The sequence below is a fragment of the Aethalodelphis obliquidens genome, unplaced genomic scaffold (genome assembly GCF_003676395.1).
Source record: "Aethalodelphis obliquidens isolate GAN/ISIS:26980383/991018 unplaced genomic scaffold, ASM367639v1 scaffold62, whole genome shotgun sequence".
Taxonomy (NCBI): domain Eukaryota; kingdom Metazoa; phylum Chordata; class Mammalia; order Artiodactyla; family Delphinidae; genus Aethalodelphis; species Aethalodelphis obliquidens.
Window position 1 is genome coordinate 2,126,873 of NW_020838006.1, and position 27,685 is coordinate 2,154,557.

General features: G+C 39.9%; 1 protein-coding gene across 9 annotated transcripts in view; it reads left to right on the forward strand.

The window, feature by feature from the left end:
- The first annotated feature begins 3,280 nt into the window (after nucleotides 1–3,280).
- The window catches only part of RBMS3 (RNA binding motif single stranded interacting protein 3), a 715,251-nt gene continuing 690,846 nt past the window's right edge, over nucleotides 3,281–27,685 (forward strand). For 4 of the 9 annotated variants that reach the window (XM_027088163.1, XM_027088168.1, XM_027088170.1 and 1 more), the window contains exon 1: nucleotides 3,281–4,340. In XM_027088163.1, the coding sequence (XP_026943964.1) occupies nucleotides 4,266–4,340 (75 nt within the window). In that variant the 5' untranslated portion in view covers nucleotides 3,281–4,265. The remainder of the gene's footprint in view (nucleotides 4,341–27,685) is intronic. The other 5 variants (XM_027088167.1, XM_027088169.1, XM_027088174.1 and 2 more) reach the window with 2 other exon arrangements.

The window sequence follows — 27,685 nt, forward strand, 5'->3', positions numbered from 1 at the left end:
TGGGAATCCACCTGCCAATGCAGGGGACACGGGTTTGAGCGCTGGTCCAGGAAGATCCCACATGCCACAGAGCAACTAAGCCCCGGCGCCACAACTACTGAGCCTGCGCTCTAGAGCCCGCAAACCACAACTACTGAAGCCTGTGTGCCGCAACTACTGAAGCCCGCGTGCCTAGAACCTGTGCTCTGCAACAGGAGAGGCCACCGCAGTGAGAAGCCCACGCACCGCAACGAAGGGTAGCCCCCGCTCGCTGCCACTGGAGAAAGCCCGCACGCAGCAATGAAGACCCAACGCAGACAAAAAAAAAAAATTAAAATCAATCAGTCATCCAGAGAGGGGACCCAGTTCTTCTCTGGGTCAAGGGCAAACCAGAAGAGTCTCTGTCTCTGCCCAATTGCCCCTTATTTCAATACCATCACTTCCCCATCTCTGGATACGTGTCTGAAACATCCTCTCAATTCTGTTAGCCAAGAACTTGTCTTAAACGAGTGCCTCTCCAGTCTGTGCTGTGAATCACGTGAATCTATAAGAGTCCATGCCCTTTGATGCAGTTTGCTGCTTTGGGATTTGTACAAAATTTATTTATTTGGCAAATGGCACACAGCTGGCTTCTGATTTAGAGAGTGCCTTAAACTAGTTCCCTCCTACCTTAACTTGATCGTTTAAATGGAAAATGCTGCAGCTCCAACAGAGCAGACATGATATAAAAACTATTTCTGACATGACTATCTTGCCCCCCGAATCTCCATGGCTACTGGGATCTCAGGGAAAAAAAAATAAAAAATGAATGAAACACAGGTTTTACCATCCTCACAAGGGCTAAACTGTCTTTACGTTATTTAAGAAAAGCTTTAAATGTTCAGTGAATGTTCTTAAGCTAATGACAATTAATGCCCAGAAAATACCGATAATCCAATGGAATAGAATAGATTTTGGGAAGCAGCAATTTGTGTAGAAATTGCTCACAGTATTGACACATACTGGGAACTTTGCATATAAGTGGGCTATAGCGTACACTGAGAGGAGTTATTTATTTGGCTTTTTATTTGTAAATAAGGCAGTAGTCCTTTCCCTTTAAGGAGCATCTTGGCAGTTATGAATGAAAGAATACTGATGTCCTTTGTCCAAAGTGGCTGCGTTGGCAGAAGCCATCTATGATCCTGATCCTAGGTGTCTTATAATTTGGAGGAACCCCAATCTTTCATTTAGGAAGACAGCATTCTGTAGTTGAAGATGCTTTGGATAGAGTCCTGGCTGTACTGTTAACCATCACTAATTTAGCTTTCCCCACCAAATTCCACCAAGGCTTGTAGACCTTGTCCCAGCCTCATTCTCTACTCTTTACTCCTCTACTCTTTACTTGCTCCCTTCCAGCCCCTGCACTATATCTGGCACATTCCAAAGACACATGCTTGCTGCCAGGCTTTCTGTTCTTACTGGTCCTTCAGCCTGGGATGCTCTTCTCCAGGTGCAGGCTTGTGTTTATTGAGCAGATCCAATAAGTACCAAGGTGTTATCAATGCTTCACATGTTTAACTCAGTGAATTCTCATAATAACTGTATGAAGTGGGCAGTGGCATCGGTTGGAGGAGGCGCCTTGTTCTGATCTGTGTAGCACTATATCCCCTGCACCCAGAAATGTACTGAAAGATGGATATGAGTTGGGTTAGAGTTGTTGCTGATATTTAAGATGTCTTATTCTTCAGACATTTACGGAGCAACCATTTGGTGCCAGATGCCATGCCAGTTTTAAAAAAGATGAAGGTAAACAAGAATGCTGGGACCTCCTCCTTTCCTGCTTTTCCTGATGCTTTTAGAGCATCGTAGAGAAAACAGGCAATTCATAGGTAGTGACATAGGATGAGCATTATATTAGGGTAAATACGAGGTGCTGTGGGAAAGCCAGAGTGCATAGGAAGCCACTGGGTGTGGGTGGTGCTGAGACCAAAGGGCGGGCTGGAGGATCTGCTCAAGGTGGGTCTGGGAGAGCCCCCCTGGCAGAGGGGATGACCGAAGGCCCTGAGAGCACAGCCCAGACCTGAAAGCAGGGCAGTGTCACTCAGGCATCAGACATGGGGGACAGGGTCTACTGCCTGCCTCTGGAGAAGAAAGTTAGGTTTGTAAGTGACTTGAAAAGTATACCAAAAGTCAGGACTCTATTGTCTGAGTAGTGAGATGCTGCAAAGAATTTTAAAATCAATGTGATTTTTATTTAGTATCTGATTCAGTTGACTCTCTCCAGCTAGGTAAGTTGGAAGTAGTTCCATTTTCTAGATGAGACCTCTGAGTCCCAGAAGAACACATAAACATTGGCAGACTTGATTTAATTTTCTCAGTGACAGGGCTTCTACCTCCTACTCTCCACCCTCTCCCCTTCCTTCCTTCCGATCGTCATTCTTGTCAAAAGTCAAACATAAAACTGTGTGCCCACCATCCTGATCTGTCTCCAAGGAACCTACCTGCACTCACAGGGCTCCCAGGAACCAGACCCCTGCGGGAAGCCCATTGCCCCAGGGGTAGTAGGGCTTGTACATGGGACCGCATTCTCTGGTCTTCTTGCCTAGGAAGCTGGATTTGTACCGGGAACCTTTCATCTGAAAAGGCAACTCTGGGCTGGGGAGAATACAGCCGACTTGACAAAGTTGAGAGGAGTTCAGTGCTGGTCTGCCCACGCTCTGGGCATGCGTGAGCCCTCAGCAAAACACAGCTGGCACGTCTAATTTTAGCCTCGCCTGCCTTGAAAAGGGACCCTTTAAGGAAATATATTTCCTCTGAAACAATCTGTATTATAATGTAGCAGCTGATAGACACGTCAGAATACTACTTATTATTGGTGGAGAAACACCCTGCCAAGTGATTATGATTTTTGTTCTTTGTGTTTGTGTATGATGATGTCAGGAAAGTGATTAAAGCCTCCATGAATCATAAAGAGATAGACAGTGAGAGAAACAGTGATTTTATTTATCAAGACGATCATAAACCGAAGGGGACACCTCTTTAGATTTTTACAAAATGGATGTAATGATCAGATTGATTATTTCTGCTGTGATAAGTTGCTGATTGTGATCTGATGATGCCTGGCTTGTTACGAGCAGTCCTGGAGTAGACTACAACATTTCTTCAGTACTTACCATCCTCCACGTTCTCCGAGAAGTAAAAGGTTAGTTTCTAAAGCAGGTCTTGGATTCCTTCGGCTTTAGTGCGTTCACAGGTTTTGAAAGCATCCGGGACACACTTTTTCCATTTTCACCAGCAAGCTTAGCCCGTCTGCCTTGATTTTTTCCTTTCTCTCCCTTCCTCCCTTCGTCCTCCTGTCCCTCCCGTCCCTCCCGGGGTCTGCTGTGTTTTGTTTCGCAGTGTGGCTTACCTTGAAACTTGGCAAGCAAAGCAAAGAAGGCAGCTCTTGTGCGGGGTTGATGGAGGGAAGGATAAGGAATCATCCGCCGCCCACATTTGAGTTCCCCGGGATCAGCGGCAGCGGCAGCAGCTTTGCTGCAAAAACCGCTTTGCTATTCGAGATAGCCAGTAGAGGGAATCGGAACTTTGCTTGCAGCAGGGGTTGAAGCAGCCTTTTTTTTTTTTCTTGGAGGAAAGACTGCAGCCTTCTGGACTGCGTACGCTGCTCCCTGGAGGGGCTCTCCGGGTCCCACCCACTGGCTGGAAGGAGGGGACGTGAATGAAAGGACAGGACAAGCACCGAACACCATGTCACTCTGGGAGGGACACAGCAGCAACTGAGCTGTGAGAGGTTTTTTTTTTTTTTTTTTTTAGTTTTTCTTTTCCCCTTTCTTTTTTTTTCTTCCCTCCCCCTTTTTTTTTTTTCTTTTTCTTTCTTTCTTTTTTTTTTTTTTTCGTTTTCTTTAAGGTGGGGAAAGAGACACACAGGAGACAGGAAGCTGATCTGCAAGATTTCCGAGTTGTGCTAAAAGGACTTTGATTTTTTTTTTTTTTTCCTTTACAAACGTTGGCAATTGACATCACTACGGACAGCCGGGTAGAGAACAAACTGCCTCATCCCAAGTGGACCCCAGGCGAGAGCTGGGGAGGCTGTGTGGGGGTTTTCCTACAAATCCCCCACCTCCCTCTTTTTTTGGTGTGTTTCTTTTTAAAATTCTTGCTGTGTTGGAACTAGTGAGTGGTGGAAGACTCTCCGAAGCCTCATCAGTCATCGGGACTGTCAGGAATAGTGGTTCCAGAGGAAGCTCGGCCTGGGGCACATACCCTGTCATCCAGTTCCCTGCCTCGGAGATAGAGATTCCAGCTACATGGGCAAACGCCTGGATCAGCCACAAATGTACCCCCAGTACACTTACTACTATCCTCATTATCTCCAAACCAAGGTATGGCTCGCTCCACAGTCTGGCAGCAGTGGGGTGTCCTTCTGAACTTGGGATGGGAAACAGACAGGCATGGGAATTATTATTTACCACCTCCCTCCCCTTACCCCATCACCTCTTCCTGCTTCTTTGAAATTAGTAACATAGCAATGGAGTTAATGAAGCAGAGAAGGATATAAGAAGAAAGCAAGCCTGGAACGGGTGCTTTCTCTTTAAGAAGAGATAATAGTTTTACTTGAGTTCCTTTGTTGTTATTTGGCTGCCTAGGTGTTCCTGATATCCGTCAAGTCCTTGGCCGATGGGCAGGGTTGTTAAAAAGGAGATCATAACAGTGATGATCAGGCACAAGAATACAATTTCAGGGGCTTTTCTGGTGAGCTGTTCTTTGTTTGTGGCTCTAAAAGGTTTTTTCCCACTGGATAGGACACGCCGGGGTGGGGGCGACTCAAACTTTTAACCGCTGAGTGTAGCATGAAAGACGGGTGTGGGAAGGTACACGGTAACTAATTCAAGTCTCTTAGAGTTTGCTTGGGTACATTTTTGTGTTTTCTATGGCCTTATTTTATACTGAGGATGGTCAGGATGCTAGAGAGTGAATTTAGGAGCTTTACAATAGATGTTCTTTACTTTTAGAAGCTAGATGTTGGCTGCCATCAGGAGGCCTGGGTCTTGAAAAACGATGAAATATACTGATGACAGTTGGACATGAATTGGTTAAATACTTTAGGCTTTATGTGTGTGCTCAAATGATCATGAGGGGGCCAGTGGCAAGACCACGTCACTGAACAGTGGGTCATGCCAATCATGAACTTTATCCTGCAGTTCAGACATGGAAGACTCTCAGGTGTGAAATCTCTGCTCCAATTTGTCAATTACATCGGACTTAATTTCAGGGGAAAATGTTGGTTGTTCCCCCTTGAATGCATGGATTGTATTCCTTTATGGATGATATTATTTTATATTGCATTAGCCAGACTCTACCGTGTTCTTGGTAAATACGCCAGGAGTGAACAAGGCATGCCTGAGTGATCTGTGCTGTCACCAGGACTGGGTGCTGTGATTTGGGTTTGGTAATTCATGCCGTAGTTAGCTCTCATTTATTCTCTCTCACCAAACAATGCTGATTTGTAAACCGGATCAGGCAGCAGACTTTCAGTATTATATTAAAGATTGTTCTTTTTTTCCTTTCCTTTCTCAGTCGCTTTACAATTTGCCCTGCCCCTCCAAGGTCGACTCACACTGCTTTTTGCCTTTGTGAGCATTTAGTTTGGGCTGCTGCTGAAATAAATAGACCAGCCCGCCTGCTCCAGTGGCTAGAGTTTTAACTCTTTGGGGGATTGGGAAGAGAACGGCTGCCTGCCTTCCTCAAAGAAATGGCAAAGCAAGGACAAGTTAAAAGGAGAAATTTATAGTCATTTCTCATCCCCCAAAGAAACAGAAACAACAAACAAAGGTTGCATGAAAAATATCGCACATTCCATCCCCTTTAGTCATTTGGCTAAATTTTTCCAAATGTTTCAAAATTCATGCTTTCTTTTTGGTTCTCGTTTTCTCCGATGAAGTCTATTCAGAAAAGAAACTTTAGATCAAAATGAATGGAATAATTGCTTTTTGGTTTGAGATTTCTTTTAACCTATTGCTAGCAGGAAATAATGTCGGGCACGTTATATTAAAGACACAGGACCAGCTACACTGGTGGGAAGTTTGTGTGTGTGTGTGTGTGTGTGTGTGTGTGTGTGTGTTGTTTGGGGTAAAGAGGAAACATGGGGTGTTGAGGGAAAAGAGAGCTAGAAAAATAGAGAGGGAATTTAAAAATAAATCTGTTTTGGGGTCCTATGTAGTTTAGTGTTGTGTAGACAGGCAGCATCTGGATCTTGTTACTTTCAAGCTAGTCAAAGCCATCAACTTCTGGAACATTTTTAAAGAAGTTAGATCCATTAGGCGACCTCAGCTGATATTTGGGTAATCAGATCAGGGTGGTAGGGAGTATAAGATCAGCTACTTTGGCTATCATGGTAGTTCATATTGATTATTACGTTGTAAAATTTCGACAGTGCTGTGAAGTTGTCAAATATCATTACAGTGGCTCTGAAATGACAGACATTAATGACATTCCTGGAAGCTGAAGATATGAAAATGTGCCCTGTTTGGGAACTTAGGCACTCAGGGAATGGGAGGAAGGGTCAATGTGCAATATTTTAAAATATGGGAACTTTCTGACAGCATTCACACTGTATAATAAAGTCTCATCACACCCCAGCATAGCATGAAAACAACCGGGTTGTTTCAGTAGCACTTTCTGCTCCTTTTACACTTATATCTCAAAATATAACGTAGAGTAATTTTGAAGGAAATGCATGCTGCTTAGATTTATTTGCTAAGCCTAGGTGGAATTCCATAAAATCCACTGTCCTTCCAGCCTTGGCTTGTAGTTTTAATCCAATTTTAAAATCATTGCTTTTTAAAATGATGCTAATATGTAAAGAATATTTATGGTTGATAAAAATAGAATTCTGTGGTTGACAACAAAAATCATATTCTGGTGATACCGTGCCTTAAACTGTTCTCTAAATTCAGGTGTTTTTAACTCACCCACGAAAGCTATTTGCTGACATTAGTTTGGGTTGGAAAATCTTCATGGGATGTTTATTATTGTATTCATTCAGAAAATGCCAAAATACCGAGCCTTCTCTTTCTACCTAAATATGTGTGTTAAATGCAGCTGCTATTTTCTTATGATAAAACAAAATGAAAACGGATTTTGAAATAAATGCAACTGTCTTCCATTTCCTCAAATGCAATTTAAGTTTTAGAAAAACTTGTGACACTTCCCTGCTTTCTCTGCTCCCCTTATTACCCATCACATTAGAACCAATCTCTTCACTTTGTTGCTTCAAAAGAAAAAAAAAATAGAAATAAGATATTTATGCTTTTGTTTCTTTGAAAAAATTTCCAGATGCTTAAAATGTTATATTAGAAAAATGTATGGGTAAGTCAAATAAAAGGAAAACCCATGGCTGACTTGTAGCTGTTGTACCTTGTAGTAATGTGGGTATAACATGCTTACTCTCCCAGACCTCACATTCAAAGTTGTCACTTGTCAATCTTCCTTTTGACCGATTTTGTTTTCCTAGCCAAAGAAGCAATTTCTAAAAAGAACATTACTTTTATTTAGAAGTAATGAAGAAATTTTGGTGGCATGTCATAATATTTCAATAAGAGACATAACTGGATTTTAAAAAAAGAGTTTCATCAAAACGAATTTGCTGTTGGAAAAGCCACCCATAATAATCAGCAAGTTTTAGAGAAAGGAGATCAAAAAATAGTTTCTTAGCTTAATGATAATATATGTAATGATGTTTGCTTAAGTTGTAACATAATATTTCTCAAGAATTTTGTTACAGCCCATTCCAAATAACCAACCTGTTGCTATTGCATTATGAGACCCAGGGTGAATTTCAATCTGAATTCGAGGTACTTTGGGGGTGTTTTTTTTGAAAAACAAATGAGTTGAACTGGGAAAGCTAAAGAGTAAAACGTGGTCACAGCCTCGTGAGTTGATATTTTGCAGTTGAGAAATAGATATTTCTCTCATATGTGATATTTAGAAAACTTTAGTCATCTTCATGAAACTTAAAACTCACCCAAGCGCACACAGCAAGTTTGTCTTTTCTTCCTTTCCACGCCCTTGCCAGATCACTCTATTTCTCCCAGTTCAGTGCAGTTTCTAATCACTCTGCTTTTTCATCAGTCTGCTGCCTGCCCTTCTTTGGCCATCTGCTTCCTCAGAAGACCTTGAAGAAAGGGGTTCAGACCATGGAACCCTGTCCAGGTCTCCCTGGCTGGTGGTACTCAAATTCTGTTCAGAGCCTGGTGTGAAGTTGGGGTCAGGTGGAGGAGTAATTCATCACCAGCACACTGATTTCAGGCTGAATTTCCAGCCATCTGCAGCTGGACAGCCGCCCGGCTCTAAATGTCTAGCTGGACCCCAGTTGTGCCATGAAAAGAGCAGACACTTGAAAACACAAGGCCAGGGTGCCCTGCAAAGGAAGAGGGAGCCTCCCCGGGGGGCCAAGGATATTCTTAAAGATGTGAATGTACAGGTCCTACAAAAGCAAAACAAAACAACCCTTCACACATTCCTCGCACATGAAAATGTAGAAAATCTTGCAGAGGGAGGGAATGAGTTTAGAATTTCCTTAGTACTTCCTGCCTCAGATTTGCATTGATAGTCAGAGTTGGTAACTTGCCAGTTACCAACCAGTTTTGTACGTTTCAGCCTTGAAAACTCCCAGGTACTGTTTTCCTTTGAAGGACTGAAACATATAAAACCAGTTTTCTAAAAATCTTACAGCAAGAGAATTTTTAGGAATAACTCCACATATTTCTTTCACTGCAGGGGGGTTATATGATAGCATGAAATGATGATCGATCTTATCTCCTGTTAGAATGTGTACTATTTTAATTGGTTTTAAATGAGAGAAACAGAGAAACAAGAGGCTACCTTGCCTTTTCAATTTGGTTTTTTTCCTTTACTCCTCCAAATCTTTGTTTGCATTGGGATTTTCTTTCTCTAATGTCGTCATTGTTTTCACAACACTAAGTTTGGTGCCTACTAAAAGGAGTAGAAATGTAAAAAGTTCATGCTTTTTTTTTTTTTTCCCAGAATAATTCCAAACTTAAGGGAAACACTGTGTATATTTCTTTGAACAGTATCTTTCCAACACATTTTCCTTTCACTTTCTCTCAATTTGGAAAAAGAAAAACAGAATTATAACTCAAACCTATTTCCATGAAGTACTAAAATGTATTTGAGGGCTGGAGGTAGGGGCCACGTGAAGGAAGAGGCCAAAGAGAAGGAAGGATGCACATCATTCCAGGTCTTTCTGGCTCCAGGAATTATGGAAAGCTTCGTTTTTGCACTAATATGATTTACACAATCCTTTTTGACATTATCAGTCTTTTTGGCAGAGAGAAGTCTCAGTCACAATGATGCCCATGCCAAATTCTAAGAAAACCAGGGTTTTCCTTTAAAAGAAAATCTTTGGAGTGTTGGACTTCTTATTCAGAGTAAATGGTTGATGTTTATCCAAAATTGACTTCAAGTACTACATTAAAATTGTGTTTTGTAACAGCCTCATAAGCCACAGCTGTATGTGATTAAATAGTGTAATATCAAAAGCATGTGAGAAGAGACATTTTTATGCTATAGCTGTTCGCAGCAAGAGTACAGATGGGGCTGAGGGGAGCCCAAGAGCAGAAATGTGTGTGGTGATATGTGTGTTGTTGAGGATATGTTATGATACGTTGTGTTGAGGGTACGTGTTGCTATTTTTGGCAGTAGTGGGAAAAATGCTGAACTATCTTGGATGTGATTAAAAATATGCTATTTGAAAATGGAAACCAACATAAAATACCAATTTTTATTTTAAATATGGAATGCCATTTCATTGCAAAACACATAGTTACTGAATGGATCTGAAAGAAATACAGATGGAAAGATGAAAGTTATTCCCATGAAGCACACATTCAAAAAGTAAAAGTGAAGTTTTTCCTTTCTGTTTTGAAATTATAAATGGTTTTCTTCTCTGTTTCTTTGCTACTTTAATCTATGGAACTATTGTAAGAAAACCTTCAGGCCATTTATCCCTAAACAAAAGAGTGATACATGGTAAGGATCAGTGACTTAGAGCAAAATAGGTGGCAGTGTGATTCTTTTTTAAGATGTTTGAGAATATGATATTCAGTTTGGTATGAATATGAAAATTTTGTTGCTAGTGTTAAAAATTACATAGTCACACAAGGAGACAACTTTTGTTTCTTTTTCTTTAGCAGGGATGTTATAGTAAAGAGGCTTTAACTACAGTGTTTTTGAAAGACTGTTCGTGAAAACTATAATCTCTTATCTTCTAGAGATTATCATTCTATAGGGTTACTAATACTAATAAAAGATTTTTTACTAAGTGATCATTTTCAGGGCCTTGAAAAAGCCTATAGAATTGGCTCTTTATTTTCAGATTTCAAACATTCGAAAGCAATTTTCAAAAGGCAAGGAGAGGTGTGGACCGAGGTAAGTTGGATTCTGTTTGTTTTGGTTTTGAATTTTTCTTTTTCAAGTTGATATTGGCAGAGAATTTGTTCACATAACTTTATTTTTCCATGTAGCTTTATTGGTCAGGAACTATATACCATGTAGAATCAGATATCTGAATGAAGTTTTTCTGCTCAGAACATCAACCTCTAATATACATCCAATTTCTAGTGGATGGAGAGTAAATTATAAGACATTCATTCTGCTTTTCTTTGGGAGAATTCTCTGATTTGTGTGTCAGTGAGTTAGTTTCTAGGACAGGTTCCCTAAGATCCCTTCCAGGCTTAGCATTTGTGACTCTTGCTTTGAGATGGATGAGGCTGCTTTGATATATTAGGGATATTTGGGAGATGACCTTGGATTTGTGCCACTGATGAGTTTTTGTTCGGGTCCTCAGCGCTTTCTACAGAGCAGATCAAGCACTGCTTTGACGACTCTGGAGGCTTGACACATGAAACTGTCTGCATCCTTCACCACATCTAAATCCAGGGCACCCAGAGAAACACCCCCATTACCCAGGATTGGGTGGAGAGCAGCTCCCACGGGTGAGGCCAAGTGACAGGCACTCTTTAATCATCATTGCTGGCTTTGTCGTGGTTCAAGTTTTCTTCCTTGAGTGGGTAAAATTAGGCCTTATGCGAAGACTTGCTCTCTCCAGGTGGCATAAGAGCTGAATAGTGATTCATGTGTTTGGCTAAACCAGTTGATCTCATTGAGATCCTAACAGCCCGAGCTTCCCTGGTGGCGCAGTGGTTGAGAGTCCGCCTGCCGATGCAGGGGACACGGTTCGTGCCCCGGTCCGCGAAGATCCCACATGCCGCAGAGCGGCTGGGCCCGTGAGCCATGGACGCTGAGCCTGCAAGTCTGGAGCCTGTGCTCCACAACGGGAGAGGCCACAACAGTGAGAGGCCCGTGTACCGCAAAAAAAAAAATGAATTAAATAAAATAAATTTAAAAAAAAAGATCCCGACAGCCCTAGTTTCATGAATGAATCTAAGAGCTCGTGTACATGTGGAAATAACAATTGATAGATGAAATGCTATTTTGACTGGAGTTTGCAAAACCTTCAAATCCCTGAATTTCTGAATAGTAACCTTTAAAGAGCAGGGAAAAAATACTCTAGTAACCAGAGTGCATGGTATTGTAGGAGAAAAATAATATCTTCTCCAGGACACATAAACAAAAACATTCTCTTTTCCTCTCTTTCTCACTAGGTACTCTTCTTGGTCCTCCTCAAAGCCCCTGTTACCTGAATTAATGAAAGTAAATGGAACCCTGAATTTTGTTTTTATGAATGACTAACAAATACCAAAAATAAACTAGACTACATACACAGTCAAGGCAACCCTGATAATATCCTTTCCTGTTGTGTGGAAAGTAAGGCATGATAGAAGTAAAATAAATCTCATGATATTCTAAATATTGGTAGTAAGTGTTTTGGGGAACTGATTTTTAACTTTTTCTAGAATTAGTTTTCTTATCATTATACCTTAGGGTTAAGAAATTGTCATGTATTGCCCAGATGCAGGTGACCTTCTGTTTATCTCATTCTTAACTGGTGGTTTTCAAGCTGAATATGGATCATGTACAGAATTTAACGAGAATTTTGGAGAAGTCTTCCTATTTTTATCTAGGGACTGCTATTTAGCATAGTCATATTTCTGATTGATGACAATTTAGTGAAAAGGAAAATGGGAAACAGAATGCTATCTGGTTTTCTGGAACGGTTTAAGATTTCTTAAAAGGTTTTCTTATGTATACAAGTCATATTTGAGGCTATTACTGATGACTGTAAACTCTTAGGTTGCCACTTTTAAAACTTATTCACACAGATTGGATGGTGGCATCCTGGATATAACTTAGAACTAAGGTAACTTAAAATTCAAGCGAATATACATTTTTTCTCTCTTTCTTTATTTTTGCATTTTTAAGCAAATATACTTTTAAAGTCCCAAATAGTTTTTTAAAATCTTTCTTTCTTTCTTTCTTTCTTTAGCTATGCTGGGTCTTAGTTGTGGCATGCAGCATATTTTAGTTGCAGCACGCAGGATCTTCAGTTGTGGCATGTGGGATCTAGTTCCCTGACTAGGGATTGAACCCGGGCCCCCTGCATTGGGAGCACAGAGTCTTAGCCACTGGACCACCAGGGAAGTCCCCCAAATAGTTCTGAGTAGATGAAGTATTTGAAGAAGTGTGTACAAAGCTTGGAAGAAAATTTCAGACTGTTTTCAGGGATATCATACAAGAAAACCATATGACATACCCATGATGTTGAATTTCTTCTTGAGAGATGAGAGAAGCAGATTATTTTTAGCTTGATGCTAGTCCCTTGAAGGGTTGTGATAGCTCCTGTGTTAGCCTTGGTCTTGGCTTTCGGCCCCTCGGTCTCTTGTCCATTGCCAGGCATACCAGTCGAGACTGTGCCTTCAGAAGTAAGGATGTTGTGTGGTAATCTAGGTAGGCAGGGAAATCGGAAAAGAATAAATTTCTGATGTTCTTTTCTCAATTTATTCCAAAAAGTTAACCATTGACTTTACACTTTATTATTCATCTGTTAGGACAACTGGACTTATGTTAGCAACAGGGAATTTTCCCTTCCTGGCTTGTTCTTGTGTTTAACTTTGTTGAAGTTAAACACAAAAAAGTTGAGGAAAAAGTACAAGGGAATAGGTCAGTGAACAGGGAAGAATTCTGATCTTGTAAACTTTTTTATTGAAGTATAGTTGATTTACAAGGTTGTGTTAATTTCACCTGTACAGCAAAGTGATTCAGTTATACATATATATATTCTTTTTCACATTCTTTTCCATTATGGTTTGTTACAGGACACTGAATATAGTTCCCTGTGTTATACAATAGGACCTTGTTGTTTATCCACGAACAGGGAAGAATTTTCCTCCAAATTTAGCGACGTCCTTTAACAATGGGAGAAGTAAAGGGTCATTCTAAAACTTCCATATTTTCTGAACACTTTAGGGGCCTCCCACTTCTCAACAAATATATTAAACATATTAAAGTGTACTCATATTCCACATCAAATTATATTTTTTGTAATAAAATATGGGAAGAGTTTTTATTATTTTGCCACTAAAACTCTCTGAGTACGAGTAAATTCATTTATGTGTGCTTGTGAATTTATGTGCACTTACCATCTTGTATATGTAGGTGTTCTTGCAAAATGAAAAAAATCTAATCTACAGATCTTCTTGAGGTACAAAGAAATATTATTTCGGTCTCTACTAAATAGAACAATGAATAAAGTTGGCAATGTATTATGCTTTGTAGAAACAAACGTTTGCTAAATTTGGTTTCACAGGTTTCTTTTTTGTTTGGAGGCAATACATTTTTCTCATCTTGTCAGTGCTTTTGTGGGTCCCTAAAGTGGTCGGAGAGCCTGGAAAGCTGGCCATATCTCTACCTACTGTGACATTTTGGCATTCAAGATATCTCTGTATTTTAGTAATCCCAAATTTCCAGGGTGGGACATGTGTTAGAACAGCACAGTGTATTGGAAAATGTCATTAACATTCTTTGGCTAAAATATGTCACAAGCAGATACATTGGATTGACCTTTGGTGGTGAGAGCAATTGAGAGTTCCAGATCTGGGTGCCAGGTTCACAGAATTTTTTCATTGTGCAATTGGTAGAATTGTTTACCAATTGGCAAGAAAAAGAGCTTGACTGTAACAGGTGTTTCCCTGGGCTCTCAGCTTAGGGTCCAAGCAGGAGGCAAGTTCCTGGCACAGTAGTTATTTTATGGCATAATCTTTCTAAATTCTTCTGTTTCTAAATAGGGTCATGGGTTTTTTTACACGTATTAAAACGGCCACCTCCTCCTGTTCCCTAAGTCCATGATTATTCACCTTGGATGACTTCTCTTGGTTTCCAGAGGTCCCTGTCAACCCTGCAACATCTGTGTGCCTCTGAAAGCAGACATGTCTGCACATATGCACACCCCAGTCAGACCCACCATGACTTTCACTAGTGGGTGAGCACCCTGAAGATACTGCTTCTCTAGCCTTAAGCCAAGCACAATGCTTCCTTCATTTTTATTCTGATTTTTATTATTTTCAGTAATATAAGAAAACAAGGATGCCAGGTCCAGAGCATGGCCTTCTCCCCCCACCTCAGTCAAGAAGGACTTTTCTCTGTCTCTTTAGACCCCTGCATATGCTCACACCCGAAAACTCCCTCCCCTCCCACAATCTTGAAGGGAGAATTCTCATAATCACCCAATGTTTTGATTCTCCTCCTAATTACTCAGTTTTCCTTCCCAGCCCTCTAGCCAGATCTCACCAAATTTCATCAGCAGATTCAATGAATAAGCTTTGATTTCTCTTTCACAAACATAAAACACACACACACACACACATTTCTGGAAACTTTAAGAATTGTTTCGATGGTTCTGATTTTCTCTGAGGCTAAATGACCACTGAGAAATATGGAGAGGCAAAGTGGTCTTAAGGAGACATATACTCATTCTTTTCAGGTCTAATAAGTTTTTTGCTGCTAGCTGATGGCAAAAGGGGACGAGTCTCACCAAAATACAGATGACTAATAACTTTTACTTTCTTTCAAAAATGTAGTATCTTCCCATGATCTGAGATATATTGATAATGTATTATGCAAACTATATATATATTCTTTTTCCTCCGTTATTCTTGATAGAATTTTTTAGAAATCTTATTGACAGATTGACTCTAATTTTTCCCCAATTTCATTGTTTATTGTTTATATTGTGGAAATTCTAATGATCCTCAAAGCTTGTAATGATGAGGCTGTCAATAGCATGGTAGAAAAAAATGGCAGTTCCATGATTTTAATTTTACAAGTGATTTAGGAGAAGCACCAAGAAAGATAAAACAAAGAAAAGAAGAAAGAGAAAATAAGAGGCTAATGTTATCAAGTTCTAATTTATTTTTGAAAATGTCTGGAATTTGACTATTTTTCTTTCCAAAGGCAAAGGATAAGAGCTGTTTGCAAAGGAAGTGATAGTTTAGGAATCAAAGAACCATCTTCGGGAAGAACTTTGATGTGAATATAGAACTTGATTTGGAGGAGTCATATAGTTGAGACTTTTGGTGTCTTGTGAAAAAGTAAAAAATTCAATGCTTCTGAGGACAGCTTAGTGCTTTGTTCTAGGACAGCTTAGTGCTTTGTTCTGCTTCCACATATCAATGCACTTGATAACTTCCAGCACCTGCTTTTCTTGTTCTGGTTTACCCATCACTCGTTCCTACCGACGACCTGGATAAAAGCCATATTGTTTTTGACTGGAAACAAGGGTGTTTTTTAGAAGAATATTGAAATAAAATTTTTACACGTATTTGAAATTTCTATGTATAAAATATTCATATAAAATTTTTATCTGCTCAAAAATATAATCATGAGCGAAGCTCTGTTGTTCTACGTAGAAAGGATCTGGCTTTGAGTGGGGTAATCCAATAGAATAAGTTATAAAACCAGCAAAGCAGTATTGGCATAAGAATTGTACAATGCTAAACAGATGGCAGTGATGTTTAAGGGCCACTGATGTGCCCAGGGATCCACAGAACTGTTGAATTGAAGATATGAATGCAGTCGTGCTTAAGTACCCTGACTCTCAGCACATTCATATGTTAGAGGGTGGGTCCTGGTGAACGAGTGTCTAGATTTCAACATGGTCATTGCAGTTTAGGTCAATAGAGGTCCAAGAAAAGTTAGCTATTATTGTTATTATTATTCATGATCTGTCTTTTCTGCCAAGTTCATTTTACTCACTTCTCCATCCTTATTCCTTTAGGATGTCTGTCTGCAGTGACCTCACATTTACACTGCATCCTCTCCATCTCCCTGCCTTTCCCAGATTGTCCTTCCTGGGAAACTAACTCTTTTCTTTCTGTTTCACAGCTTCCACTCCCCTTGCCCTTTCTGTCTCACCCCTTTTCTCCTATCCTCAACTTGTCTGCTATGGATTTGCCTTCTTTGCCTCCCTGCCTTTAGCTCCTAAACTTCTTCCTACTTTTTGTTCTCTTTGCTCTCAGTTTCCTCCTATCTTTTTAGTTATTACTTTTTATTTTTTCCCATTTCTTTCCAAGGTAGAGTGGATTGGATTTTGACTTTCTTTTCTTGCTTGGTTGTAAATCTATTTTTGGCTTTCAAATATACCTTTACTTATCAGGATCAGATTTGTTTCAGAGTTAGTCTGTGAACCCCCTGAAGACTAGGACCACAGGGTCTTCATCTCTGAATGCCCCGCAGGATCCAGTAGAGTGCCTGGTGCAGGCTGAGTGCATAACAGAAGGTTTTTAGTGTGTATTAATCCGTGTTGTTCAGTATGTCTCATGCAGTCCTCTGTTGCTGAAGGTAGTGATTTTTAAAACCAGAGTTGCTGAATGTTCCCTTCACCTCTGTGATGCTTTATGTCAAAAGGCATTTTGTATAGCATAAATAAGTCTTACTAAAGTAAATTCTCTTACATATACCAACTGATATATCATTCCCTACCCTACCTTTCTCCCCTGAAGCATGTGGGCCGCTAGGACCCCAGGACTGTTGGCTAGAGTTAGGTTATATACACAGCTAATGGGACACACTGTGATAGCATGTGAGCTAAGTCAGAAACTGCAATAGGAAGAGAAGAGAGAGAAGGGGAGAAAAAAGAGAAGAGAAGAGAAGAGAAGGGAAGAGAAGGGAAGAGAAAAGAGAAGAGAAGAGAAGAGGAGAGAAGAGAAAAACTGACACAGTGTTGCTTCCCAAGATGCTGGCAAGAACATCAGAACGCATGCCAACTTGGAAGGACAGAAGTGTATTTCAAAGACAGCCAGTATTTGGAAATTGGGGATGAGAACAAGCAAGGAGGTCAGGACTAAATGGCAGTGGTGGTGGTTTGAGGGGACTGGAGAGGCCATTCCTGAGCAGTTGCTAAGACTGTCAGCTTGTATATGCAGCTTCCTTCCTTGGGTTGGTGGACAGTTGGACATATCAGGAGGTGAACTCAGAAGATGCAGCTAGGAGATGGGTTGAGTGCTAGGCCCATCTTTTTGTCTATTTTTCTTATTTGAGACAGAGGATCTTGAGTATAATAGTCATATATTATCTCCCTATGCCATGTAAATATCCACAGCAATATGGATTTTTTAACTCAAAATTTTGAAAAGACAACTTCAAAGATCAAATAAGACTGACAAAATACCTGTTTTGGGAAAAGAAAGCTCTAGTTTCCCTATACAATTAACTAAGCAGGTATAAAGATATGTCCGAAGTAACGATAGATGATATAAGATGGGATTCTGATGTCAACTTCAAAGGCTTCCTCACTAAGGAATGTATGGAAACAATAGCCCAGTTGTGGCTGCAAACTGTGTTTTTGGTTTGGATGCCTCTTGATTTTTCCAAGTTGTGTTGAATCTCTTATGTTTGTTTTGAAGTTTTGTATTTTTTTTTCTCTACCATGTTCTTTTTTTGCATCAAGGCTCTTATTACCATTTGTAGAAAATATAGTCTCTATATATGTAATTCCTCAACATTTAGTAAATTTTTCTATTGCAAAGTAATCCAGACTAATCGTATCTAGTGAAACAACTCAAGATATATATTGAAAATATTAATAATCTTCTTCTGCACACCACACTGGTCAATGAAGGACTCTCAGAAATAACATGTTAATAAAAAATCATATGTGCCCTTCTATAACATTCTTTATGCTCATACAAACATACAATCAGATCTATGGTATCTGAGATCAAACTGAGCAGGTTATTTTACTCCTTTTTTCAATGGAAAACATACTTTGTGCATTCTCCCCAGTTCACTAGACATGTCCTTTTTGTTAATTGTCAGGGTAATTGTTTCTAGTGTGTTTGCATCACATTTTATGCAAGTATTGCCCATCGATGGGCGCGGATTTTTTTTGCCACCGTTTTGCCATTATGAATAATTTTACAATAAATGTATAAGGTACTCATTTCAGTACTGAAAATTGAATCATTTATCTTCTAGGCAGGTTTGCTTCCTTTTAAACACTGAAAAATGCCTTGATGAGTTCCTTATTACACAAGGATTGACATCAGTGCTTGGATTCTTTTTTTTTTTTTTCATTAAGCAATACCTGCCGTCATTTCCTCATTTCTTGGCATTGCTCTACCCTTGATCTTTTTTTTTTTTTTAACATCTTTATTGGAGTATAATTGCTTTACAATGGTGTGTTAGTTTCTGCTTTATATCAAAGTGAATCAGCTATACATATACATATATCCCCATATCCCCTCCTTCCTGCGTCTCCCTCCCACCCTCCCTATCCCACCCCTTTAGGTGGTCACAAAGCACCGAGCTGATCTCCCTGTGCCATGCAGCTGCTTCCCACTAGCTATCTATTTTACATTTGGTAGTGTATATATGTCCATGCCACTCTCTCATTTCGTCCCAGCTTACCCTTCCCACTCCCCATGTCCTCAAGTCCATTCTCTACATCTGCATCTTTATTCCTGTCCTGCCCCTAGGTTCTTCAGAACCTTTTTTTTTTTTTTAGGTTCCATATATATGTGTTAAGTGCTTGGATTCTTAACCTGAAGATTCTGTGTCCTGTGGGACTGACCTGCCCCTTTGTGTTGGAGTGATAAGGGTTATTGAAGTCTGTTCCTTTTGGTGAGAAGATGAACTTCTGGATTGAGGTTTGAGCTGAAAGGGAGCCTCTCACATTTGGCAGAAGAAGAAATGTCTTTTTTTGTGTGTGTGACACCCTCATGGGGATCCCAGCAGTGCTTGGGGTCAGCAGGGCCAAACATTTCTTTGCTTCTTGTCCATCCCATGGGGCCACACTTGTGATCCAGGTTGATCTGCTTTGTCTGCCACTTGTATTTCAAGTTGAAAGAGCAATAGCAGGGGAGGACAGCTTCAAGCAGCCCAAATCTTCCTAAGTGGTTGGAATCTAGCTGAGGCATTTTTGTATTAGAGCAAATATTCGTGTCCCGAGAGTTTGGACATCAGGATTTTCCTTTTTATGTTATTATCTTGGGAATACTGCAAAATTATATTTCGTGATAACCCTCATCTGGTGGACTTGTTTGGTGCTCCTTGACCATAGGAGGAATATCCTGGTATAATAACTGAGCTGGAAAAAGTGACTCTGGAAAATCTAATGAACCTCAGTGAAATCTGATTTTGTTTCTTTTTTCCCCCTGTACTTGTCCTGTTTCTCACTTCCAACATAATTTTTTTTTCTTTTTTTTTTTGGTGGGGGGATACGCAGGCCTCTCACTGTTGTGGCCTCTCCCGTTGCGGAGCACAGGCTCCAGATGTGCAGGCTCAGCGGCCATGGCTCATGGGCCCAGCCGCTCCGCGGCATGTGGGATCTTCCCGGACCGGGGCACGAACCCGTGTCCCCTGCATCGGCAGGCAGACTCTCAACCACTGTGCCACCAGGGAAGCCCCAACATGAATTTTAATTAAAGTTAAAACATGGCAATGAAAAGAAGAAAACAAAAGATGCAGAAGATGCTATGCTGGGTTGATATAGAAATATCTACCAACTGAAATCCATCTAGAAGACAGCAGATCATAAAGCCTCAACTGTTTGCTCTTCCTATAAAAAAGGTAAATCAAGGACATGTATTTCTAATGACACTTAATTCTATTCAATGTATTTATATTTCATAGCCTTTTAAAGTTTGATGATCAAGTTCCACATGCTTCTTTGGAAACTCAGGGAGTATCCTAAACATAGACCTGCAAGGATGACTTTTTTCTCTTATTTTGTGTATGAGATGGGAAGGAGAGCTTAGTTCAACACAGGAAAGCCAATTTAGCATTTTCTCTTTTTACAACTAGACTACCAACCATTTTTTAACCCATGCTTAAAAAGCAACAGTATACCATACTTCATATATATTTAATGCAAGTTGAAACATTTTAACCAAGTCTGGAAAAGGAATTTAATAATCAGAAATGAAAACAGCGCTTTGGTTAGGTGAAAGGATTCTGAGAGAGAGATGTCTGGGAGGCCAAATTTTTTGATTCTAGAACTTGCTTTAATACCATATCCCCAAGGTTTCCTGACCTTTTTATATTTCAGTTTCCTGCCACTTCTTCCCATCATAAGAATATTTAGTTATTTGGTAAGAATGTCTTGACGATCAATATTAGACTAGTAGTAATGTGTTTCAGCGTTCTGTAAAGAATGCCAATATATTAACATATTATGAAAATGATAAAATATAAATAAGAACCATTAACTCCAAGAGATTGTTATAAGTGATAATGGTGAGAAGAGGGGGACTGAGAGGCCTAAAATTGACTTGATACATGAATATAATGGACCACAAATCCTTACGATAGCTCAGATCAATGCCCTTCGCTGAAACATTTCTTTGCACTTCCATTATGTTTCTCCAGCCTCCATTTCTGCCATCAGTTGGATTGAAATCATGTAGAGAGATTTGCTTTCAGTATTTCTCATACTTCTTCCATGATTTTTTTTATTGTGGTTTTGTTTTGGAAAGCAATGCAGGTCTGTTTCAGTGCTTCATAGAAAACTCACCCTGCAGTCTGAGATGAAGCTATTGAGAAATTGTCTGGTTTTCACATTGCTATATTTCACAATACTTGCACTTTCCTCATTTAAGTTCCCAGGATGCTTTTTGTCCCCAAAAGTAACTAAATTAGAGGAGGGAGGGGTGTCATTTTCTTGTAGGCAGCTTATAGAGTGTCAGCCCTTGCTTCCCTAGAGCTATAGCTCGTGTTTAAAAATGCTTTGAGTGAGGCCAGCACTGGCTCTGGGTGTAGTATTGGGTTTTAACTAGATAATTTTCCAGACTTGTTCATTGGGGAATGAAGGAATTGAGGTTTTTTAGTTTCTCCAGCTTACACTGGGCTTTCAAATATTCTCAAACTTGCTCACATGTAACATCGCTGAACTTAATTGTAATTATTTGTTAATCTTCTTCCAACTGTAATGGCTTCCCTCACCTACATCTTCATGCTCAAAACCCAAGGGCCATCTCAAAGGTCTTCCAGCTGGGTGACCCTCAGTCCTTGCCCAGCATTTGGTAGGTGCTTGATAAATGTCAACTGATGACATAGAAGTTGTTACATATCCTGAACTCTAGTAACACTTATTGATAACACTTATGCTTTCTGGGCACATAACCATTTTTTCTTCCCTTTGTTTTTTTCCGAAAAATTCAGCCCCCAGAGGAAAGAATCCTCGTCCTGCTCTTCCTTGTCTCGCTCTCAGACCCTACAACAATGACCTGCATGTAGGCCGTGCTCTCACTCTCTAAACATCCTTTAATTGATTGTAGAATCTTCTGGAAAGTTGAATGAAACCACTCCATATTTATCTGTGCTTCTGCTATAGTTTTCTTTATTCCTTTTTAATTTCAAAATAATACGGCACTTTCAATTCCGAAGATACATAAAACTAGGAAGGAAATATAAAGGTGAAATCTCCTCAAGGTGTTTGGCTTTTTTTTTTCTGTAAAGTATTTGCTTTATTCTTGCTCATTCTCATGCTTACTCTCAGGTCAATATTGACTTAGCAAAAAAAAGGTGTCTGTGTACACCTGCTGTCTCCCACACCTTCGTGTATGTTTGGCTTGAAGATGCTTTGGAAAAGGAGGAAATAAGATTTTTCAGTGTTTGTGCACTGTTTAATTATAATATCTTATAGTCCAGTGCTGTGCCAATTTATTTCGTATCCTATAGTTATTAAGAAGTGATTTGGAACGTGGAATTTCTGAATGTGAAATCCAAGGTGTCAATCAATGCACGTTCATAGAGCTCTTTCTTAGGCTGGCCCTGTATAGGGGGTTTTGAGACAGGCTGGGACCTGGGACCCTTTACAGCAGTGCTTGCACATGGACAAAGGTCTTCTTAAGCAACAGGATACAAAGAAACTGTACGTGATGAAAAATAATTGCATGCATGTGCTGTTGGGGCAAATTATAAACAAGGTACAAAACAGCCACAAACCAACTGCCATTTGTGAGTTGCTGGGAGCCAAAGCAGGGTCCTGTACATGATCCCTGCACCACCGGGGCAGCGGGCAGACCATCTAAGCCACACCTGCTGCCCCACCCACCAATCTGCCCCGTTGTTACCCCACTTAAGGACCCAAGCAAGGGAGTGGGCGTGCGCACCTGACTCTTGCTTCTGCTGTCTTGAGCCTTGGCCCAAGTCCCCATAAAGCTTTGCCTGCAATTCTCTGGTGGCCTCTCATCAGTTTCTATTGATTAGAGAATCTAAGGACTGGGGCTGGTAACAGTTTGTTCAGACAGAAGGCGGTTATACTATGATTTTTGCTCTTCAGACGACCATTTATTTAAGGAAACAGAGGTGACACATGGAACAAAAGGGAGTGATTAGATGCTAAATTGTGTGACATTGACTTAAAGAGAAGGGAAAAGGGCTGTTTGGGCAAGAAGAGCCATGAAGGGAGAAGAGAGTTTGGGGTGAGTCTGGAAGAGAACAAAGGAATTGGACATTTGGCATATTGGTGAAGTCAGGGAAGGATGGGTGGGCACTCCTGCTAGAATTAGAGCAGGAACATAACATAGGCATGAGGTACAACTGGGGGGATACCAGACAGTGAGGAATCAGACTTTGCTGGAACAGAGAATGGGTGGCAGAGGGAATTGTTTGGGTTCCCAGAACACAGCAATGACTGTAAGTCCTTCGAGGTCAGAAAAGAAAAACGTGAACTATTGTTTAATCTTTGTGGAGGGAGTAGGTTTATACGATTCATTCCAAAGGCATAAACTATAAATGAAAAGAATGATAGACTTAAAATTCTTTATTTTTAATGCAATTCTCACATTATGACTACAGACATACTTATGCATCTTCATCTAGCACAACCCTACCATAATTTAAAGTAAAAAGCAAGTAAACAGTCTTATAAAGAAGGTTTGCAGTATAATATTACTAAGGTTGAATACTCTGGGTATAAAACAGACTCCTACTATTCAGTAGGACAAAAATGAAAACACTCCAATAATAAAAGGGAGAAAAATTCACAAATGAAAAAAATAGAAATAGCTAACAAGCACTCAAAAGTATGTCACTAATAATCGAAGAAATGGTGACTAAAATAACAGTGAGATATTATTTTCACCGGCTAGATTTTTTAGAAGTTAAACATTTCTTAGCAGCCAGAGTACATTGAATTATAGGGAGGCAGTGGCTTCCAACACACTGTTCATACTCAGGGGAATATTGACACATAGGTACCTTTTGGATCTCAGTTTGAAAGAATGTATCAAAGCTTTCAGAATGTACATGCCTTGTTATACAGCAAGTTCAATTCTAGAAATACCTGCTAAGGGATAAAAGTATGGGTGTATAAAGGTGCTTATTGCGGCACTGTATTTAATAGAGAAGATTGTAAGCAATCTAAATGTCCATATATATGGTGTAGATTAAATAAATGCTGTTATATCTTTACAAAAAAACACTTATGCAGCCATGAAATCTATGCATATGGATATATTGACCAGGGAAAATGACATATTGTTAGGTTTTAAAAATAAGGTATAAGACAGTGATATAATATGATTCCAAACCTATTTTTAAAATCCTGTATGTCTGTGTGTGCATGTTTATGCTTGTCCTGTGTTCACCTGTTCCTAAAAAAACATAGGAATGATTTTGTCTGGGTTTTTGGATGACATATTTTTTTAAGGCTTTTGAGTATGAGTTGATGATCACTCAAACAATTAACACTGGAAATTAAGTTGTTTCCAAAAAAAAATGATGACAAGTTAAGAGGGAGCCACACAGTTAGTAGAGGGAAGCGCTTACAAATTGTTTCTCTGGGAGGGAAGAAACATTCATAAAAGGAGTATTTTGGATTGATTACTAGTATGTTGCAAGATGTAATGGCGTAGAAGGGTAACATTTAGGATATGAAGCTAAACCTGGGTGAGCATGGACAGGAAAGCACGAAATATCAGGGACTGGAAAAAGAGCAGTGTGGTAGGTGACACGGAAGCTGGAGAAAGGGGCTGAGAATGATCTGAAAATAGACTATGATCCAGTTTGAAATGTAACTTCAGGGTGACAGTGGGACTCCCAGATTAAGATGTGCTGTAGGCAAGGAGGAAGAGCTGAGCATGAAGTGAATCCAATGGCAAACACAGATTTAGGTGTCACCTACACGGAGGTGGCATTTGATGTGGTAAGTGTGAGTGAGCTAACCGGAAGTGAGGACAAAGCTGAGATTGTAGAGGGGATACTAAACAGAGTTCATGCTCCTTCCTCCCTACCTGTGCCCCACATGTACTTCTGGTTTAAGGTCATCTTCAGTATGGCAAAGCTCTTGCAAAGGTTAAGAAAAGAATTCGTTACTAGCAAGAGTATTTAAGTGATAAACCTCAGAGAGTTTAGAAAACGGGGCTAGCAGAAACTCAACCTATCTTAAAGTCTGAAATCGTCTTTTCCAGGTTTTAATTTTATCTTTACATGCAGTTGTCCTTGGCCATTCACTTCCTGTTTTGTTGCAGTGATTGTTTTGTGTGGACCTATTTTTGAAAAGTTTTATTTAGAGAGCATGAGATAGTTGGCGATGTTTCGTTTGTTTGCGGGCTTGCTTAAATGATTAGTTTTAATTTATTTGTTTATTTTATTTGTTTGACTGACCAACTGATTATTTTGTGGGATTTCTTTCTCAAGTTGTACTTTAGGGTACTGGTTCTCAAACTTTAGCATACATAAATAATCCTCTGGTGGATCTTCCTTCCTCCCTCTCTCCCTCCCTTCCTTCCTTCCATCCTTCCTTCTCAATAGGTTTGGGGTAGGGCCTAAGAAATATTTCTCATGATCTCCTAAGCAAAGCTGATGCTGCTAGCCTGCAGACCACACATTGAATAACACTGTTCTAGGAAACATGATTTTGAAGCCCACTTTCACTTTCACTTACCATCCTTTCACAAAGAACCAACCAACTACATCACCAAATAGTCTGTTGAAATGTATTGACGGTGGCACTTCCTGATTATTATAATGTACTCTATAGCCACTTATCCAGATTTAAACTTGCCTGTAATTTAAGTAATTAAAATTATTTTTGTGGTTTACCTCTCCTGACCCTGGTACCTTCATACATTCATGATACGATTGGAAAGAGACTTCAAGGGAAGCACAGTGAGTTATCCCCAGGATCTTGGTAAAAAGAAAGACTAGTTTGCCTTCTGATAGTTAAAATTAACTGACTTTGCCAGTACATATGGAAAAGCAATATTTATGCAAGAATGTATGAAAATCTAGTTTAATCAGTGATTTATTAAAGCTATCTAGAGAAAAAACTATGTTACAGAAAGGACTGACAGTTGAACACATGTGTGATGCCCTGTCCAAGGGGAAGGAACTTTGAATCCTGAAATCCAAGCATTCTTGCCAATACAGAAGGGGTCTCTGCTATGTGACTCAGCCTGGTCTGGGGAAAAACATCACTTTTGCCTGTTTATTTCTCTGTGTTTTTGTTTAAATGTATTTATTTTTATTATTTATTTTATTTTTGGCTGCATTGGGTCTTTGTTGCTGCACACGGGCTTCCTCTAGTTGCGGCAAGTGGAGGCTACTCTTTGTTGTGGTGCACAGGCTTCTCATTGTTGTGGCTTCTCTTGTTGTGGAGCATGGGCTTAGTTGCTCCGTGGCATTATTCCTCTGTTTTTAAACTGCATTGTATTAGCAAGCTTCCCATGTTATTCTGCAAAATGTGAATATGCTGATCGTAATATGTGTGGTATCTATGATAAATTGGCCTTCTGGTTTATACATTGGTCTCATGTGAGTTGAGTTAGGTTGCATCTGTCCCCAGGATTCTGATCATCTCAGTGTGTGCTGAAAAAGTCCAGTTCCTAAATCTGCAAGGCTGGGGAACAACCATGATCCACCATAAATTCACCAAGACAGCAAAATGCTGGGTCCTATGAACAGCCAACAGCCAGGCCTAAATGGACACTCCTCTGCTTTTCTGAGCACTTTACCTGCAGTGCATTTGTTCATTCACTAGGAAACAGAACTAGAGAATTTTATAAAACTGAAAGGAACTTTGAAGTCATTAGGGCTAGCCCTTTCATTGTAAAGTTGAGACTATAACCTTCCACTGGAGTCCGATTATCTCTTGAACCTGCCAGTTGACAGGATCCAAAAGCTAGGTTCACTGTCAAAATATTCCACTGCCTGTGGGGTGTTTCTCCTTTGTGGTGTCTTAGTCTGAAGTGTGGTGCTTGGCATCGGGTTCCGGTGCTAAAGTCAGAGTGAGAATCGATCAAACCTTAACCTCGAGGCCCCTTCCTTAATTTAATTTAAGAAGCACATATTTGCATTAGAAAACCTGTCTGTTTTGCTTACCTTTGAAAGTGAACTTCACTTTCACTGAATTTCTCTTTTTAACCTTTGTAGCACAGGATGACACTTCTTTATAAAAACCTCAAAGAATAAATCCTGGTGATGTGAATATATTCTTAAAAACGTGCCAGAGGGAAAATATACATCAGAGTTCCAAATAAGGCTGAATGGATCGTGGGCCTATTGTACTAGATCCATACATTTGAAACTATACTTTCAAATGTGCAATAGTTGATAGAGGGGAATAGAGTAATTTTTTTTTCTTTTCATAGAGAACTCCATATATGTTTGCTTTTATGTTCTGTCATAATGGGGAAAAGTGATCATAAACACTTGATTCTAATCATTTACTATCATTTTTGGGTTTCAGTTTTTTTCCTCTCTGTAATTGGAATCAAGGATTAGGAATAATGTTTGCAACTTGCCCAGTATGTGGTTCTTTGTATGTATTTGAGTAATGGTAGTTATTCTTAAGGAATATTTTAATTCAAACTGGTATTTAGAATGGGTGGTAAGACTCCAAACAAAGGCACTGCGAGAATGTCTGGACTCACCGCCCCTTAGTGCTTTCTCTGCCTTCCTCAGCTTCTTAGAGTTGGATCCACTGAGATCATAACCCTGCAGACAAAGCCTAACCCAATCTTGGCTCATGTAAGAGGGCTATCATAGCTCTCACCTCACCACTTGGAGGATCCTGGGAATAAATTGCCCACCCAAGTATGGGATGTGGTAACCTGACCACAGTACTGCCAATGCCTGGCACTTTTGCATAAGACCACCTCTGGGTAGTATGCAGAGCCATGCTTCTCCCTCACCCCCACCTCACTAACTGTTCAGTTATTCTGCAGGACCTTCCTGTCCTGATGGTGCACCATGCAGTTTCATGGGGAGGTTCTGGATCCCCAGCAAGATTCAGATCCATCCTCTTCTT